Here is a 14,743-nt window from a genome sequence, read left to right as displayed (position 1 = left end):
AGATTTACTGGAGGCAAATCAAGAGTAGGTTCACTAAATTAATCCCAGGTGTGGTAACACAAAAAGTGGGAGGAGTAGGCCTTCCAAGCCTGTTCCACCTTCAATATAATGGGAATGGAGGGTTTGAGTTATAAGGAAAGGTTAGATAGGCTGGGATTTCTTCCACAGGAACACAGGAGGTTGCGAGGTAATCTTATAGAAATTTATAAAATCATGAGGGGCATAGATACAGCGAATAACAAAGGTCTTTTCTCTAGGGTGGGGGTGTTCAAAACTATGGAATTTTTTTAAGGCGAGAGGAGAAAGGTTTAAAAAGGGACGTCAGTGCAATATTTTTCACACAGAGAGTGGTTCGTGTGTGGAATGAACTGCCGTAGGAAGTGCAAGATGCAGATACAGTTACAACATTTAAAGGACATTTTGACAGCTACATGAATAGGAAAAGGTTCAGAGAGATATGGGTTAACTGCAGCTAAGTGGGACTAGTTTAGTTGGGGGAAACTTAGAGGAGTTGGACCAAAGGGTTATTTTCGTGCTGTCTGACTCTACGACTCAAATTTGACATAGCGTTCAAGTTCTAACTCACTTCAGAAACTGGCAGCTAATTTGGTTGTTCCCAGGTCGCATAGTGCAACTCTTAATCCAGTCCACCCGCTGGACCAAAAAGCAGATGTATTGTGCCCATTTTGAAAAGTCAGGTTTGGGGAGCTGGGATTTCCTCCTCCCTGATCAGAGAACCCGGGTCCCAGAGTGTATTCCTTCTCTTCTCCATCTCCTTATCTGATTTGTACGGTTTTGAACTAAAATCAAAGTGTTCATGAATCTAAGCATGTCGGACAGCATCTTTAGACAAAGATGTGGGAAGTTACCTTTATTTCTTTCCCCAAAGAGGAGTCAGATTAGACTTGAAACATTATCTTTAAATCTGTCTCGGGATCCCATGATTTTCAGGATCTGTAGTAGTTTGCCCTTATCGCATTGTAAGTTTTTGAATCCTGTCTGCTGATTGCAACTATTTCAGACGCTGCACACAATTCTTTTAGGTTTTTGGAAGAAATTTAACCTCCAGTACAGTGTCCAGAGGAATAGACAAATTATCCATCTGCAGCCTTAAGCTGCCTTGTGACAGGAAGCATCAGGACCTTTACGTGAAAGCAGTTGGACCATCAAACTCAGCCTGAATGCTGCAAAGTTACCAACACAACAAAATTTTCCCTGAATAGCTCCTTAATTTGAATGGACTCTAATCTACTTAAACTAACCTTCCCCAAACTGTAATCTCTCTATTTGTGTGCAGAATTCCAGGTATTTTATTACTTTACCTTCATTTGGTTACCACAATAACAACTCTCTGCTGAGTAAAACCTCAAGAAAACCTTTCTGACTGTGTTCTTTATCATCATAGCACACATACATGAACACTTGTAGTATTGGCAAGTATATTTGTTTCAACCATAAAAGTTTGTCTCGGTCAAATGAGTAGAGAAGAAAGAAAGAAGCTTAATCAAGAAATTGGCGCCTTGGATCTTAATCTTAGAAGTTAGTCAAAAAGTAATAGTTTGGACACATCCAACAAAACATTACAGTTCCTAGTACATCTCTTATGAATAATGAGAGAAGTGGCACCAATATTTAAATACTTTTGAGCTATTCACAATGGTAAATCAGCCTTCAGGACTGATTACACTTCAGTCCCATATTTCGAATTCCTGGACATGTACCTTAATCTCAGACAGAGATAACATTCTAAAACAGTACTTCAAACAGAAGATAAATTTGAACTAAGTAGCAAATAAAATGATCAATACTATTGGCAATCAAAATTCAATTCTTCCATGATTGGCTAATAGCAAAGATATCAAAAGTATTTTACATCCATTACTGCGAAGTTACATACTGAAAAACAACTTACTTTCGAGCTTCCAGTCTTGCTTCTGAATCTGCGTCATGGATCCCTTTCTTTATTGTTTCAGCCAAAAGTGTTACATGTCTAACAAAAGAGGATAATATTATTATAACAAGAGGCTCATCTCAAAACTAACATTTCATGTATCCCGCTTCATAAATTATCATCCAGCATAAACCATCATTACATTTACAATCAGGCAGCATAATCCCTCCCAACTTCAGTTTCATCTCCCACAGCTTTTGAAAACAAAAAGAGGAAAATAAGCCTGAGAATACATTTTCAAAGGCTTTCCCTTGATTACTATGGAAACAGCATAGCTACCACATTCAATGATCTTGCCACTTGCGTTATTTAAACTTTTTAAATCTCCAAGTTGCCCACTAGTCTGAAGACTATATTTTTTCAATAATATATTTGTCTGACCATAAGTACTTACAATGCTAACCATGATCAATGACTCTACAATTTAGTTCTGTTCAGGTATAATTTGCTTTGCTGTATGATGCAGTTCAAAAGGTTCCTTCCATTTTAAGATATACTTAGTTGCAACCAAAAAAAAAGTTACACCCTATTTCACAGAAAAGCCCCTTGACTATTTACTTACTTTTCTAGTGAGTGTGTTTGCCATTCCAGAAGTAGCCGATCCAAAAATTCAAATGAACGTCTGTTGAAAAAAAGTTTAATTTTGCAAATAAAAATATTCTTGAGTGTAATAGTCATTGCCTAAATATTACAAATAAATATATTCATCTTTTATTTCTGTTGCATTTTCAAAACTCAAATTGTTTATCGTAGATTATGCCTCATAAGGTTGGTTATAGCCTGAGAATGAATAAGAGTATCTCACAGTGACAGTCACAGAGTATCTCACACATTTGCTATAATTGTATAACTTAAAAGCATTTATTATTTAAATCCATTTACAGGCACCGAGTCATGCAGCATGGCAACAGACCTTTCAGTCCAACAAGTCTATGCTGACCATGTTCCCAAACTAAACCAGTCCCACTTGCCTGCAATTGGCCCATACACTTCCAAACTTTTCCTATTCCATACTTATCCAAATTTCTTTTATATGTTGTAACTGTACATGTCCAACCATTTCCTCTGGCAGTTAATTTCTCCCCCACACAAAAAAAAGTTGTCCCTCGGTATTCTTCAAAAAGTATCTTTAAAACTTTCTCCTCTCACCTTAAAAATGTCCCCTAGTTTTGAACTCCTCCACTATTGGGAAAAGAGCCTTGCTATTCACCTTCTCTGCCCCTCATGATCTTATAAACCTCTGTAAGGTCACCCCTCAACCTCCTAAACCACAGTGAAAATTATCCCAATCTACCCAGGCTATTTTTAATAATTCAAACCCCATAATATCAGCTAAAATGCAAAGTAACTACATTTATCAATGTTACATTTCACTGCTTTATGGAGAAACCCATTATATTACTGATGTTGTATTCTGCAAGCTCCAGTGAAAAAGTATGAATTTTTAATAAATAAATAAAGCAAGGCTTCCATTTACAGAGCACCTATTATGATCAGGGATGCCTCACCATGCTGTGATAAATGCCAAATAAACTAGCAAGTTTTAAGAAGATTTGTAACTCAGTTTGAGGCTTTGGATGTAGGTTTACTTGCTGAGCTGCAAGGTTCGTTTTCAGACATTTTGTCGCCATACTAGGTAACATCTTCAGTCTGAAGTCAATTGGGACAACACATCCAACCCAGGACAAGCCAAACAGTGACATGCACAAGAATTCCTAGAAGCATGGCATTCCAACTGGAACTCTACCAACAAACACATTGACTTGGATCCCATTTACCACCCCCTGAGAAAAAAAATCAGGAAATGATATTGCCATAGGAAATGATGTCACCAAAGGAAATGACATCACCAACCCAAGGAGACCCAAACAGACAAATAGAAAGCAGGCTACACCATCAGTGCTTCATTCAAAGGCTCACTGAAGATGTTACCTAGTATGGTGACAAAATGTCTGAAAACAAACCTTCCAAGTCAGTGAGCAAACCAACATCGAGAACCAAAGAATCTGTTTTGGAATGCTGTTAAAACGACAAATATTGTCAAAAATATTGTGTCTTTGCATACAGCTTGGGGTGAGAGCTTAGTTAGGATACTATATGTTCCTTTGGTCTCCTCACATGCTGAAAGATAGGGGAAGGGTACAAAGGATACGCTAAACTGATTTCCAGGGTGGAATATCTTTGATGAAGATTGAGGAGAGTTATGAAGGAAATTTTCAGATTTATTTTTTCCATGATTAATCTGCAATTTGAAATCAATTTTCTGCTTCTTCCAAGTATGGGACCTTTCCTGTATCTCTTTTTATGCTTTATAATTGTAGTGTGACATAGTTATGTTTGAATCTGTACCTGAAATCTGAAAATATCTTCGCTGGTTTAAACATCTGTGGCTGATATCTATGGGGGAAGAGGGTGAATGCTATTGACACATCAGGAGAGTGAAATTATTATGCATATGATGTAACATCCACATAATAAAGTCAACACTATTTTAATTTCCTCAGTATCAGCCTTCTCTTCAGTGGCATCCTGAATTAAGTAGCTAGTTTTACAATAGTGTGAACTGTTATGAAATCCTTCCATAAAATGAAATTCAGCTCAGTGAAACAATTTGATCCAATCCATTATTTTAGTACTTAGGGTGATCAAATTGTAAAAGTCAAAATTTGGAAGTGCGGTGGGAAATGTTTTCATGTTTAAATATTTGAAATAATACTAGTGCAGAAAGTGAAAAATTCCATATTCACAGTTAGAAGATAAAACAAATTGACATAAGAAATGTCTCACACAGTTAAGTATCCCATGACAACACTGCCAACAAGATGACTCAACAAAATGTCTACAGTACCAAGTTTCTCCATGAAGGCAACAAAGATACGTTCTGCATTAGATGATTACAAATTATTTTCTACAATGTACACCATTGCCCTGACAAAAACCATCAGTTATACTACTTGAATAAGGAAGACTTTAATTCGAATTAAATATTTTCTGTATGGTGTTTATGATTCCAAGTCTAATATCATCATAAGATGAAGTAGACAATGGAAAACATTACTGTTAATGCAAATTTAAATACAAAATTGGAACACTATTTGTTTTTAAACTTTAGTTTTTATTAGAAGTTTGACTATATGAAATTTAAGGTTTAACAATGAATTAGCCAAGGGAAAGCATTTCAATCCCATTTAGTTATTTAATTCTAACAAGAATTAAATTCAGGAATTGATCAACTTCTTCACATTGAAAAAGCAAATACCTAATCATCAGAATCAGACAGAAGTTTGAAGATTCAAATGCCAACAAATTCTAAACTGTAAATTTAACTTCTCAATTAAGAGCATAACTTATCCAGGAAGGCTGTGGATCCTTACTCAACATAATGACCACAATCCAAAGATAGGCCCGACATCATATGATCTGAACTCTCTGCTTGGAAATATACATCTTCCTATTGTACTGGAGATTCTCCCCTTCATAAATATCATACTCACGTCAGTGTTTGAGGTCCCATTTTATTATTTTTCTTGGGAATAGTAAGTAATACAATTCCTCTTTCTTTCACTCGTGAAAACCCTGCAACTATCTTCTTAATTATGACTAATAAAATATTCCTGAATGCTAAAAATTATTTAAATTTTTGTTACAACCAAAGAGGTTTTTTTCTTTAGGAAAGGACCCAATCCTCCACTTCTACCTGGTCTTAGTCTGCAAATCCTCTTCAAATTTAACAACTGAATATGTAACACAACCCAAAAAAAATTGATCTCTGCCCAAAACAGGCAGGAATTCAGCCTAGCAGCCAGAGAAGCTACCAAATCTAGGCTTGGATTTCACTTGCATAAAATGGTCAACCATCAGACAATCCAAGGAACTCACTGATCACAGATTGATCAATTCTGTTTGACTCCAATGCCAAGGTGATCTGTGGGTAGATTTTGACAGAGATAGACAGGTAAAGCAGAGTTGATCAAGACTGGGAACAGCAGCAGCTTGAAGGATTATTTCAGGGCAGAATGATGACATGGTTATCCAAGACCTGAAACAACTGTGCAATGAAGAACCCTCTGCCTACTCTGCATAACTGCAGTAAATAAAGATTTAAATTTGCAAGGTAGCTCATGTCTAAATAGCGAGTTGATCTGAGCCTTTGAAGGTGGCCTGAACTGGTACTGAGAAGAGTGGGACACAAGAACACAACCCACACTGAATTCTTTTATCTTTCACTGTTCACCCCCAAAACTGGTTGAAACTATGCTGGATTTTCCACCTCATCAGTACTACACAAACACAGTTATGTAACACAAATTGAAGCTTACCTCCGTACTGCCACAGACTTCGATGCACAATTGCTTGAAATGATAGGTATTAATCGATGAAAGTGTGTATGCTGAAAAAGATTTTCTAAGATTAGACTCAATACATAGCAAGTATTATTATAATTATCCAGTGATTACTGGGAGACAGATATTAATGTTAAATCTTGGCTGAGCCTTACTTTTCCTGATCAAAATGGTTCCCTTTTTAAATTCTAAAGCATTAAAGCTACTGTATACATTGTAATGACAGTGCACGAACTGAAGATTTATATACAACTACTGAATAGATTTGCAGCTGCATTATAAAGAAGTCTTATGCACTCAACTTCCATTCTGGTCTAAACAAGTTACTCAGGTAAATAATTACTCGTCTGAATTACAATAATAAAAGATTAAGTTTGACTGCAAATTACATTCTGGGTCCACAATTAATCTGCAAGCTATAAACCTGACCCCACCTTCAGGTTTAAACAGTAGAGGGCAGCAGCCAGCACGTGGGCGGCATGGTGGCACAGTGGTTAGCACTGCTGCCTCACAGCGCCAGAGACCCGGCTTCAATTCCCGCCTCAGGCAACTGTCTGTGTGGAGTTTGCACATTCTCCCCGTGTATGCGTGGGTTTCCTCCGGGTGCTCCGGTTTCCTCCCATAGTCCAAAGATGTGCAGGTTAGATGAACTGGCTATGCTAAATTGCCCGTAGTGTTAGGTAAAGGGGTAAATATAGGGGAATGGGTCTGGGTGGGTTGGTCTTCAGAGGGTCGATGTGGACTTGTTGGGCCGAAGGGCCTGTTTCCACTACTGTAAGTAATCTAATCTATCTGCAGTAATCTAATCCATAGGCAACACACACAGTTGCCCCAAATTGTCCAATTAATGCTCAAAGGGCAGGCTCAAAGTCCAGTTCAGGATACCAAGTAAGTTCTCAAAGTTGGAAAGCTTAAAGAGTCCCTCTAGTTTAAAAGCAACAATGGGTTGTAATAACAAATAAGCAAGATCAAAGGCGCTTCAAAACAGAGGCAGGCTCTCAAATATTTTTTAAAAAATGAAAAAAGCCTTAAGAACTGGGTCACGATTGTGGAGACTTGGGATGACGGGTCACATCACATCACATAACAGCCATGACATGCTGCTTTCAAATACAGATTTATGAGCAGATTGGAAATGCCTCGAACCTGACGAGAAACACTGATCCCAAAGTCCGGCCAACCGGGGTGTCTAAACCACGCTCACTGCCTCCTGGGAGTCATACATATGTACAGCATAAAAACAGATCCTTCGATCCTTCCATGCTGACCAGCTATCCCAACCCAATCTAGTCCTACCTGCCAGCACCCGGCCCATAAGCCTCCAAACTCTTCCTATTCATATACCCATCCAAATGCCTCTTAAATGCTGCAATTGTACCACCCTCTGCGTGAAAAGGTTGCCCCATAGGTCTCTTTTATATCATTCCCCTCTCACCCTAAACCTGTGCCTTCTAGTTCTGGACTTCCCCATCCCAGGGAAAAGACTTTGCCTATTTACCCTATCCGTGCCCCTCATAATTTTGTAAACCCTATAAGGTCACCCCCTCAGCCTCCGACGCTCCAGGGAAAACAGCCCCAGCCTGTTCAGCCTCTCCCTATAGTTCAAATCCTTCAACCCTGGCAACATCTTTCTAAATCTTTTCTGAACCCTTTCAAGTTTCACATCATCTTTCCAATAGGAAGGAAACCAGAATTGCACGCAATATTCCAACAGTAGTCTAACCAATGTCCTGTACAGCCGCAACATGACCTCCCAACTCCTGTAATCTGATCAGTAAGGAAAAGCATACCAAACACCTTCTTCACTATCCGAGGTACCTGCGACTCCACTTTCAAGGAGCTATGAACCTGCACTCCAAGGTCTCTTTGCTCAGCCACACTCCCGAGGATCTTACCATTAAGTGTATAAGTCTTGCTAAGATTTGCTTTCTCAAAATGCAACACCTTGTATTTATCAGAATTAAACACCATCTGCCCAAGATCCTGTTGTAATTTGAGGTAACCTTCTTCGCTGTACACTACACTTCCAATTTTGGTGTCACCTGCAAACTTACTAACTATACCTCTTGTGCTCACATCCAAATCATTTATGTAAATGACGAAACGTAGCGGACCCAGCACCGATCCTTTTGGCATTCCACTGGTCACAGGCCTCCAGTCTGAAAAACAGCCCTCCACCACCATCCTCTGTCTTCTACCTTTGAGCCAGCTCCAGAGCTGACTGGAAAAACCCAGTGAGCCTTCGACAACAGATCTTAATAGGCCCTAAAAGCAGCTCAAGTGGGTGAGTCGCCCTCCCAACATCACCCACATCCATTTCGCTTTTCAGAAAATGGAATAAAGAGCCCACAGATGGAATGTAGAAATCCACTGCGAGCATGAAGTTCCACGTTCACACACCTGTGTTCCTACTCCTAACAGAAGCTAAAAATCCAAGCTGAGTGAAGTTATTTGAAAGCCTTTACTTCAAATGTGTGCCCAGATCTATATAATCCTCACCTACTTTCTATTTTTGACGTGTTTTACCACCAGTCCATTTTTAGCAATAAAAACCTACTCACAAGACATTATTAAAAAACAATTAATAACAAACATAATTTTAAGATGGAATTAGATTAATTTGTTTGCCTAACCAGAATTCAAGATTCTGGGTATAGGTGGGAATGTGGAATTTAGAACACGAACAAAATCAGACCCAAAGTGCTGAATGGCCTATTTCTGTTCCTTTTAGTAAATATGATTAGCATATAACTGCACACCACATCTTCACGCATGAGCAGCACATTTTATATTAAACCTGTCTTATGCTTATCAGTTACGAATGGAGGATTTAGGAGTAGGCCATTTGGCCATGCAAGCCTGCTCTGCCATGTGACATCATCACTGTTGAACTGCTTATAGTGTCAACTCCACCTCGTTTGTCTCTTTCTTTCCATGCCACTCCCCTCTTCAAACAAAAAAAATCCATTCTTTAACCACTTTTACGTAAGAATACGACAATACTTAAATTTGGCCCAGTTGGTCATATTATTCACTTGTCTTTGCAATTATTAATCTTTTTGTGAATTATGGCTTCCCATCTCATTGTAAATATTAGTTTGACCCAAATCTCCTACTCCTTAATTATATCTCTTTAGCTGCCCCCACCTCCACTGAGTTCATTAACTTCATTGGTCGAATACGATTCCTATGAGATCAAATCAGTCTCCAAAAAACCTTGCCAACTTGCCATTCTAGTGTTGAAAACTTTCCCTCTTTCAACATGATTATTTGATCTTCTTTAGTAAACTGTTCAACTGAGGGGGGTACTACAGTCAAGTCTAATTCATTTTTTTCTTTTGGCGTCCGCATACTCCAACAGATTTTTCCACAATGTAATAATGTGGAGCACAGCTGTTGCTGAACTTGGGAGAGAAAGGTATGGTATCACTAAATCAAGTGACCAGAATTTAGAATTTTAGTCTGCTGCTCACTTTTAATTAATAATTCAGATATCAAAGGAGCAATGGGACACTTATATTTTACTTAATTCAGTTTAGCAGATTAATATTTGAATTACACAATGTCAAAACAAAGCAATTAGCACTGAGCAACTTTAAATGACTTAGCAAAAATTTCAATAGTTCCTAATTGGATTGCTAAGAATATGCTACCTGTTCGCTAACATCGATAAAGAACTGGACTTTAGTTCAAAGCTGCTTATGCATTTTTCCAAATGGCTAAAACAACCAGACATTTGATAAATACAGCTGTTTTTCTCATTAGCAGCTTTGATAGGTGATCAGTTTAAAACAAAGTAACCAGAGGAAGATTATCGTAAGAGTGGTGACTGAGCAATTACAATAGCAAAAGCATCCAGAATACAAAAATTTATGGGTGCTTTTCATAACAGCACCATTACAAATAAAATACCTGCCTTGTATGCAGAAATGTAGTTTCAAAAGAAACAGAAAACCAACACAAACATTCAAATAAAACTTTCCAGTGTAGTTTGATGTTGCAAGAAATTGAGTTTTGCTTCTAAAATAGATTTGGGACAAATTAGTATTTGCATAAAAATAACATTTTTCTTGTTGGGAACACAGACAACCCTGAAATTGTACATTCTTCAAAGAGGGAAAAAAATATAAGTGATACAAAAAAGAGGTGCATATTTTGTGTACTTACTCGAATAATTAATCTTATAGCTGCTATACCAGATGTAGCTATGATTTTCGCACTATTAGGTACAAGATTGAACAACGTTGGCATAATAGCTTCTGCACCATGATCAAAACGGTTTCCCAAAACAGATGAGAGATGCCTAGAGAGAGAGGTAGATAAGTAGGCTTTCAGCTCAAGCATTGAGCATCTAGCTATAGATCTCCAATGATGAATAAAATTGAATAAAACACAATACACCATTGAAAAAGTATGTTTTAAAATATGTTATGCAGATGCTAGAAATCTGAAGTACAGAATGCTGCAGAAACTCAGCACTCCTGGCTGCATCTATGGAGTGAAACAGATTTAATGTTGAGTCTGGTGTTATTCTTCTTCAAAACTGAACAGGAAGATGAATCATATTGGACTTGAAACATGAACTCTGTTTTTCTCCACACAGATATCGCCAGACCCACTGAGATTCACCAGCATTCTCTGCACTTGCTTTAAAATAAAGTTATTAGCATTGTTTCACAAGGAGATCTGAAAATATGTCACTCAATTTTGAGGATATTGTTCATTAAAGAGACTGTACTATTTTTATACATTGTACATGTCTTTATGTCTCTTTGACTATGATTATTCTGGATTGCACTTTTAACCTAAAAACACAATCTAAGCTATTCAACAGGCACATAGCAAATGGGAGTCAGAAGAATTGTGCTTCTTCAAATAATGCCATAAGATCTTTTACACTGATTTGGAGAGACAGGCAATCCATTGGCTTCTGGATTAGTGGTGCTGGAAGAGCACAGCAGTACAGGCAGCATCCGAGCAGCAGTAAAATCGACATTTCATCAGGAATAAAGGCAGAGAGCCTGAAGGGTGGAGAGATAAGCTAGAGGAGGGTGGGGGGTGGGGAGAAAGTAGCATAGAGTACAATAAGTGAGTGGGGGAGGGGTTGAAGGTGATAGGTCGGGGGCGGGGGGGGAGGGTGGAGTGGATAGGTGGAAAAGAAGATAGGCAGGTAGGACAAGTCATGGGGACAGTGCTGAGCTGGAAGTTTGGAACGATGGTGAGGTGGGGGAAGGGGAAAATGAGGAAACTGTTGACGTCCACATTGATGCCCTGGGGTTGAAGTGTTCCAAGGCAGAAGATGAGGCGTTCTTTCTCCAGGCATCTGGTGGTGAGGGAGCAGCGGTGAAGGGGGCCCAGGACCTCCATGTCCTCGGCAAAGTGGGAGGGGGAGTTGAAATGTTGGGCCACAGGGCAGTGTGGTTAATTAGTGCGGGTGTCCCGGAGATGTTCCCTAAAGCACTCTGCTCGGAGGCGTCCAGTCTCCCCAATGTAGAGGAGACCACATCGGGATCAACAGATACAATAAATTATATTAGTGGATGTGCAGGTAAAACTTTGATGGATGTGGAAGGCTCCTTTAGGGCCTTGGATGGAGGTGAGGGAAGAGGTGTGGGCGCAGGTTTTGCAGTTCCTACGGTGGCAGGGCAAGGTGCCAGGATTGGAGGGTGGGTTGTAGGGGGGGCATGGACCTGACCAGGTAGTCACGAAGGGAACGGTCTTTGCAGAAGGTGGAAAGGGGTGGGGAGGGAAATATATCCTTGGTGGTGGGGTCTTTTTGGAGGTGGCAAAAATGTCGGAGGATGATTTGGTTTATGCAAAGGTTGGTAGGGTGGAAGGTGAGCACCAGGGCGTTCTGTCCTTGTTACGGTTGGAGGGGTGGGGTCTGAGGGCAGAGGTGCGGGATGTGGACGAGATGCGTTGGAGGGCATTTTTAACCATGTGAGAAGGGAAATTGCGCGGGATGTGGACGATATGTGTTGGAGGGCATCTTTAACCGCGTGGGAAGGGAAATTGCGGTCTCTAAAGAAGGAGGCCATCTGGTGTGTTCTGTGCTGGAACTAGTTCTCCTGGGAGCAGATACGGCAGATGCAGAGGAATTGGGAATACGGGATGGCATTTTTGCAAGACGTAGGGTGGGAAGAGGTGTAATCCAGGTAGCTGTGGGAGTCAGTGGATTTGTAAAAAATGTCAGTGTCAAGTTGGTCGTCATTAATGGAGGTGGAGGGGTCCAGGAAGGGGAGGGAGGTGTCAGAGATGGTCCAGGTAAATTCAAGGTCAGGGTGGAATGTGTTGGTGAAGTTAATGAATTGTTCAACCTCCTCGCGGGACCACGAGGTGACGCCAATGCAGTCATCAATGTAGCGGAGAAAGAGGTGGGGAGTGGTGCCGGTGTAATTAAGGAAGATCGACTGTTCTACGTAGCCAACAAAGAGACGGGCATAGCTAGGGCCCATATGTGTGCCCATGGCTACCCCTTTGGTCTGGAGGAAGTGGGAGGATTCAAATGAGAAATTGTTAAGGGTGAGGACCAGTTCGGCCAAACGAATGAAAGTGTCGGTGGAAGGGTACTGTTGGGGACGCCGGGAGAGGAAAAAATGGAGGGCTTGGAGGCCCTGGTCATGGCGGCTGGAAGTGTAGAGGAATTGGATATCCATGGTGAAGATGAGGCTTTGGAGGCCGGGGACACGGAAGTCTTGGAGGAGGTGGAGGGCGTGGGTGGTGTCTCTAACATATGTGGGGAATTCCTGGACTGGGGAGATAGGACAGTTTTGAGATAGGTAGAGATGGGTTCAGTGGGGCAGGAGCATGCTGAGACAATGAGTTGGCCAGGCTTGTGGATCTTGGGAAGGAGGTAGAACCGGGCAGTGCGGGATTCCCGGAATATGAGGTTGGAAGCTGTGGGTGGGAGATCTCCTAAGGTGATGAGGTTCTTTATGGTCTGGGAGATGATCGTTTGGCGATGGGGGATGGGGTCATGGTCGAGGGGACAGTAGGAAGAGGTGTCCTTGAGTTGCCGTTTGGCTTCAGTGGTGTAGAGGTCAGTGCGCCAGACTACCACTGCGCCCCCTTAATCTGCTGGCTTGACGGTGAGGTTGGGATTGGAGGGCTGCGCATTGTGAGGGTGAGAGGTTGGAGTGGGGGAGGGGGTAGACAGGTTGAGGCGGTTAATGTTCCGGCGGCAGTTGGAGATGAAGATGTGCAATTCATCAACTTCACCAACACATTCCACCCTGACCTTAAATTTACCTGGACCATCTCTGACACCTCCCTCCCCTTCCTGGACCTCACCATCTCCATTAATGATGACCAACTTGACACTGACATTTTTTACAAACCCACCAACTCCCACAGCTACTTGGATTACACCTCTTCCCATCCTACCTCTTGCAAAAATGCCATCCCGTATTCCCAATTCCTCCGCCTCCGTCGTGTCTGCTCCCAGGAGGACCAGTTCCACCACAGAACACACCAGATGGCCTCCTTCTATAGAGACTGCAATTTTCCTTCCCACGTGGTTAAAGATGCCCTCCAACGCATCTCGTCCACATCCCGCACCTCCACCCTCAGACCCCACCCCTCCAACCGTAGCAAGGACAGAACGCCCCTGGTGCTCATCTTCCACCCTACCAACCTTTGCATAAACCAAATCATCCTCCGACATTTCCGCCACCTCCAAAAAGACCCCACCACCAGGGATATATTTCCCTTCCCAGCCCTTTCCGCCTTCCGCAAAGACCGTTCCCTCTGTGACTACCTGGTCAGGCCCACACCCCCCTACAACCCACCCTCCAATCCTGGCACCTTGCCCTGCCACCGCAGGAACTGCAAAACCTGCACCCACACCTCCTCCCTCACCTTCATCCAAGGCCCTAAAGGAGCCTTCCACATCCATCAAAGTTTTACCTGTACATCCACTAATATCATTTATTGTATCCGTTGATCCCGATGCGGTCTCCTCTACATTGGGGAAACTGGACGCCTCCGAGCAGAGTGCTTTAGGGAACATCTCCGGGACACCCTCACCAATCAACCACACCGCCCTGTGACCCAACATTTCAACTCCCCCTCCCACTCTGCCGAGGACGTGGAGGTCCTGGGCCCCCTTCACCACCGCTCCCTCACCACCAAACGCCTGGAGAAAGAACGCCTCATCTTCCGCCTCGGAACACTTCAACCCCAGGGCATCAATGTGGACTTCCTCATTTCCCCTTCCCCCACCTCACCCTAGTTCTAAACTTCCAGCTCAGCACTGTCCCCATGACTTGTCCTACCTGCCTATCTTCTTTTCCACCTATCCACTCCACCCTCCTCCCGCCCCCGACCTATCACCTTCATCCCCTCCCCCACTCACCCGTTGTACTCTATGCTACTTTCTCCCCAACCCCACCCTCCTCGAGCTTATCTCTCCACCCTTCAGGCTCTCTGCCTTTATTCCTGATGAAGGGCT

The 14,743-nt window shown here is 41.7% G+C and overlaps 1 protein-coding gene across 1 annotated transcript in view; it reads right to left on the bottom strand.

Moving 5' to 3' along the window:
* Window positions 1-14,743, bottom strand: part of clasp1a (cytoplasmic linker associated protein 1a) — a 240,737-nt gene that overhangs the window by 140,772 nt on the left and 85,222 nt on the right. Inside the window, exons 10-13 of the mRNA XM_087989318.1 lie at window positions 10,462-10,597; window positions 6,271-6,341; window positions 2,514-2,573; window positions 1,913-1,990 (exon numbers count right to left, since the gene is read on the bottom strand). Coding sequence (XP_087845444.1) covers window positions 1,913-1,990; window positions 2,514-2,573; window positions 6,271-6,341; window positions 10,462-10,597 — 345 coding nt within the window. The remainder of the gene's footprint in view (window positions 1-1,912; window positions 1,991-2,513; window positions 2,574-6,270; window positions 6,342-10,461; window positions 10,598-14,743) is intronic.

Source organism: Chiloscyllium plagiosum, unplaced genomic scaffold, assembly GCF_037043375.1.
Source record: "Chiloscyllium plagiosum isolate Xiang-an unplaced genomic scaffold, Cpla_swu_hap1 HiC_scaffold_7, whole genome shotgun sequence".
NCBI classification, from domain to species: domain Eukaryota; kingdom Metazoa; phylum Chordata; class Chondrichthyes; order Orectolobiformes; family Hemiscylliidae; genus Chiloscyllium; species Chiloscyllium plagiosum.
This window is presented reverse-complemented; position numbering and strand designations above follow the sequence as displayed.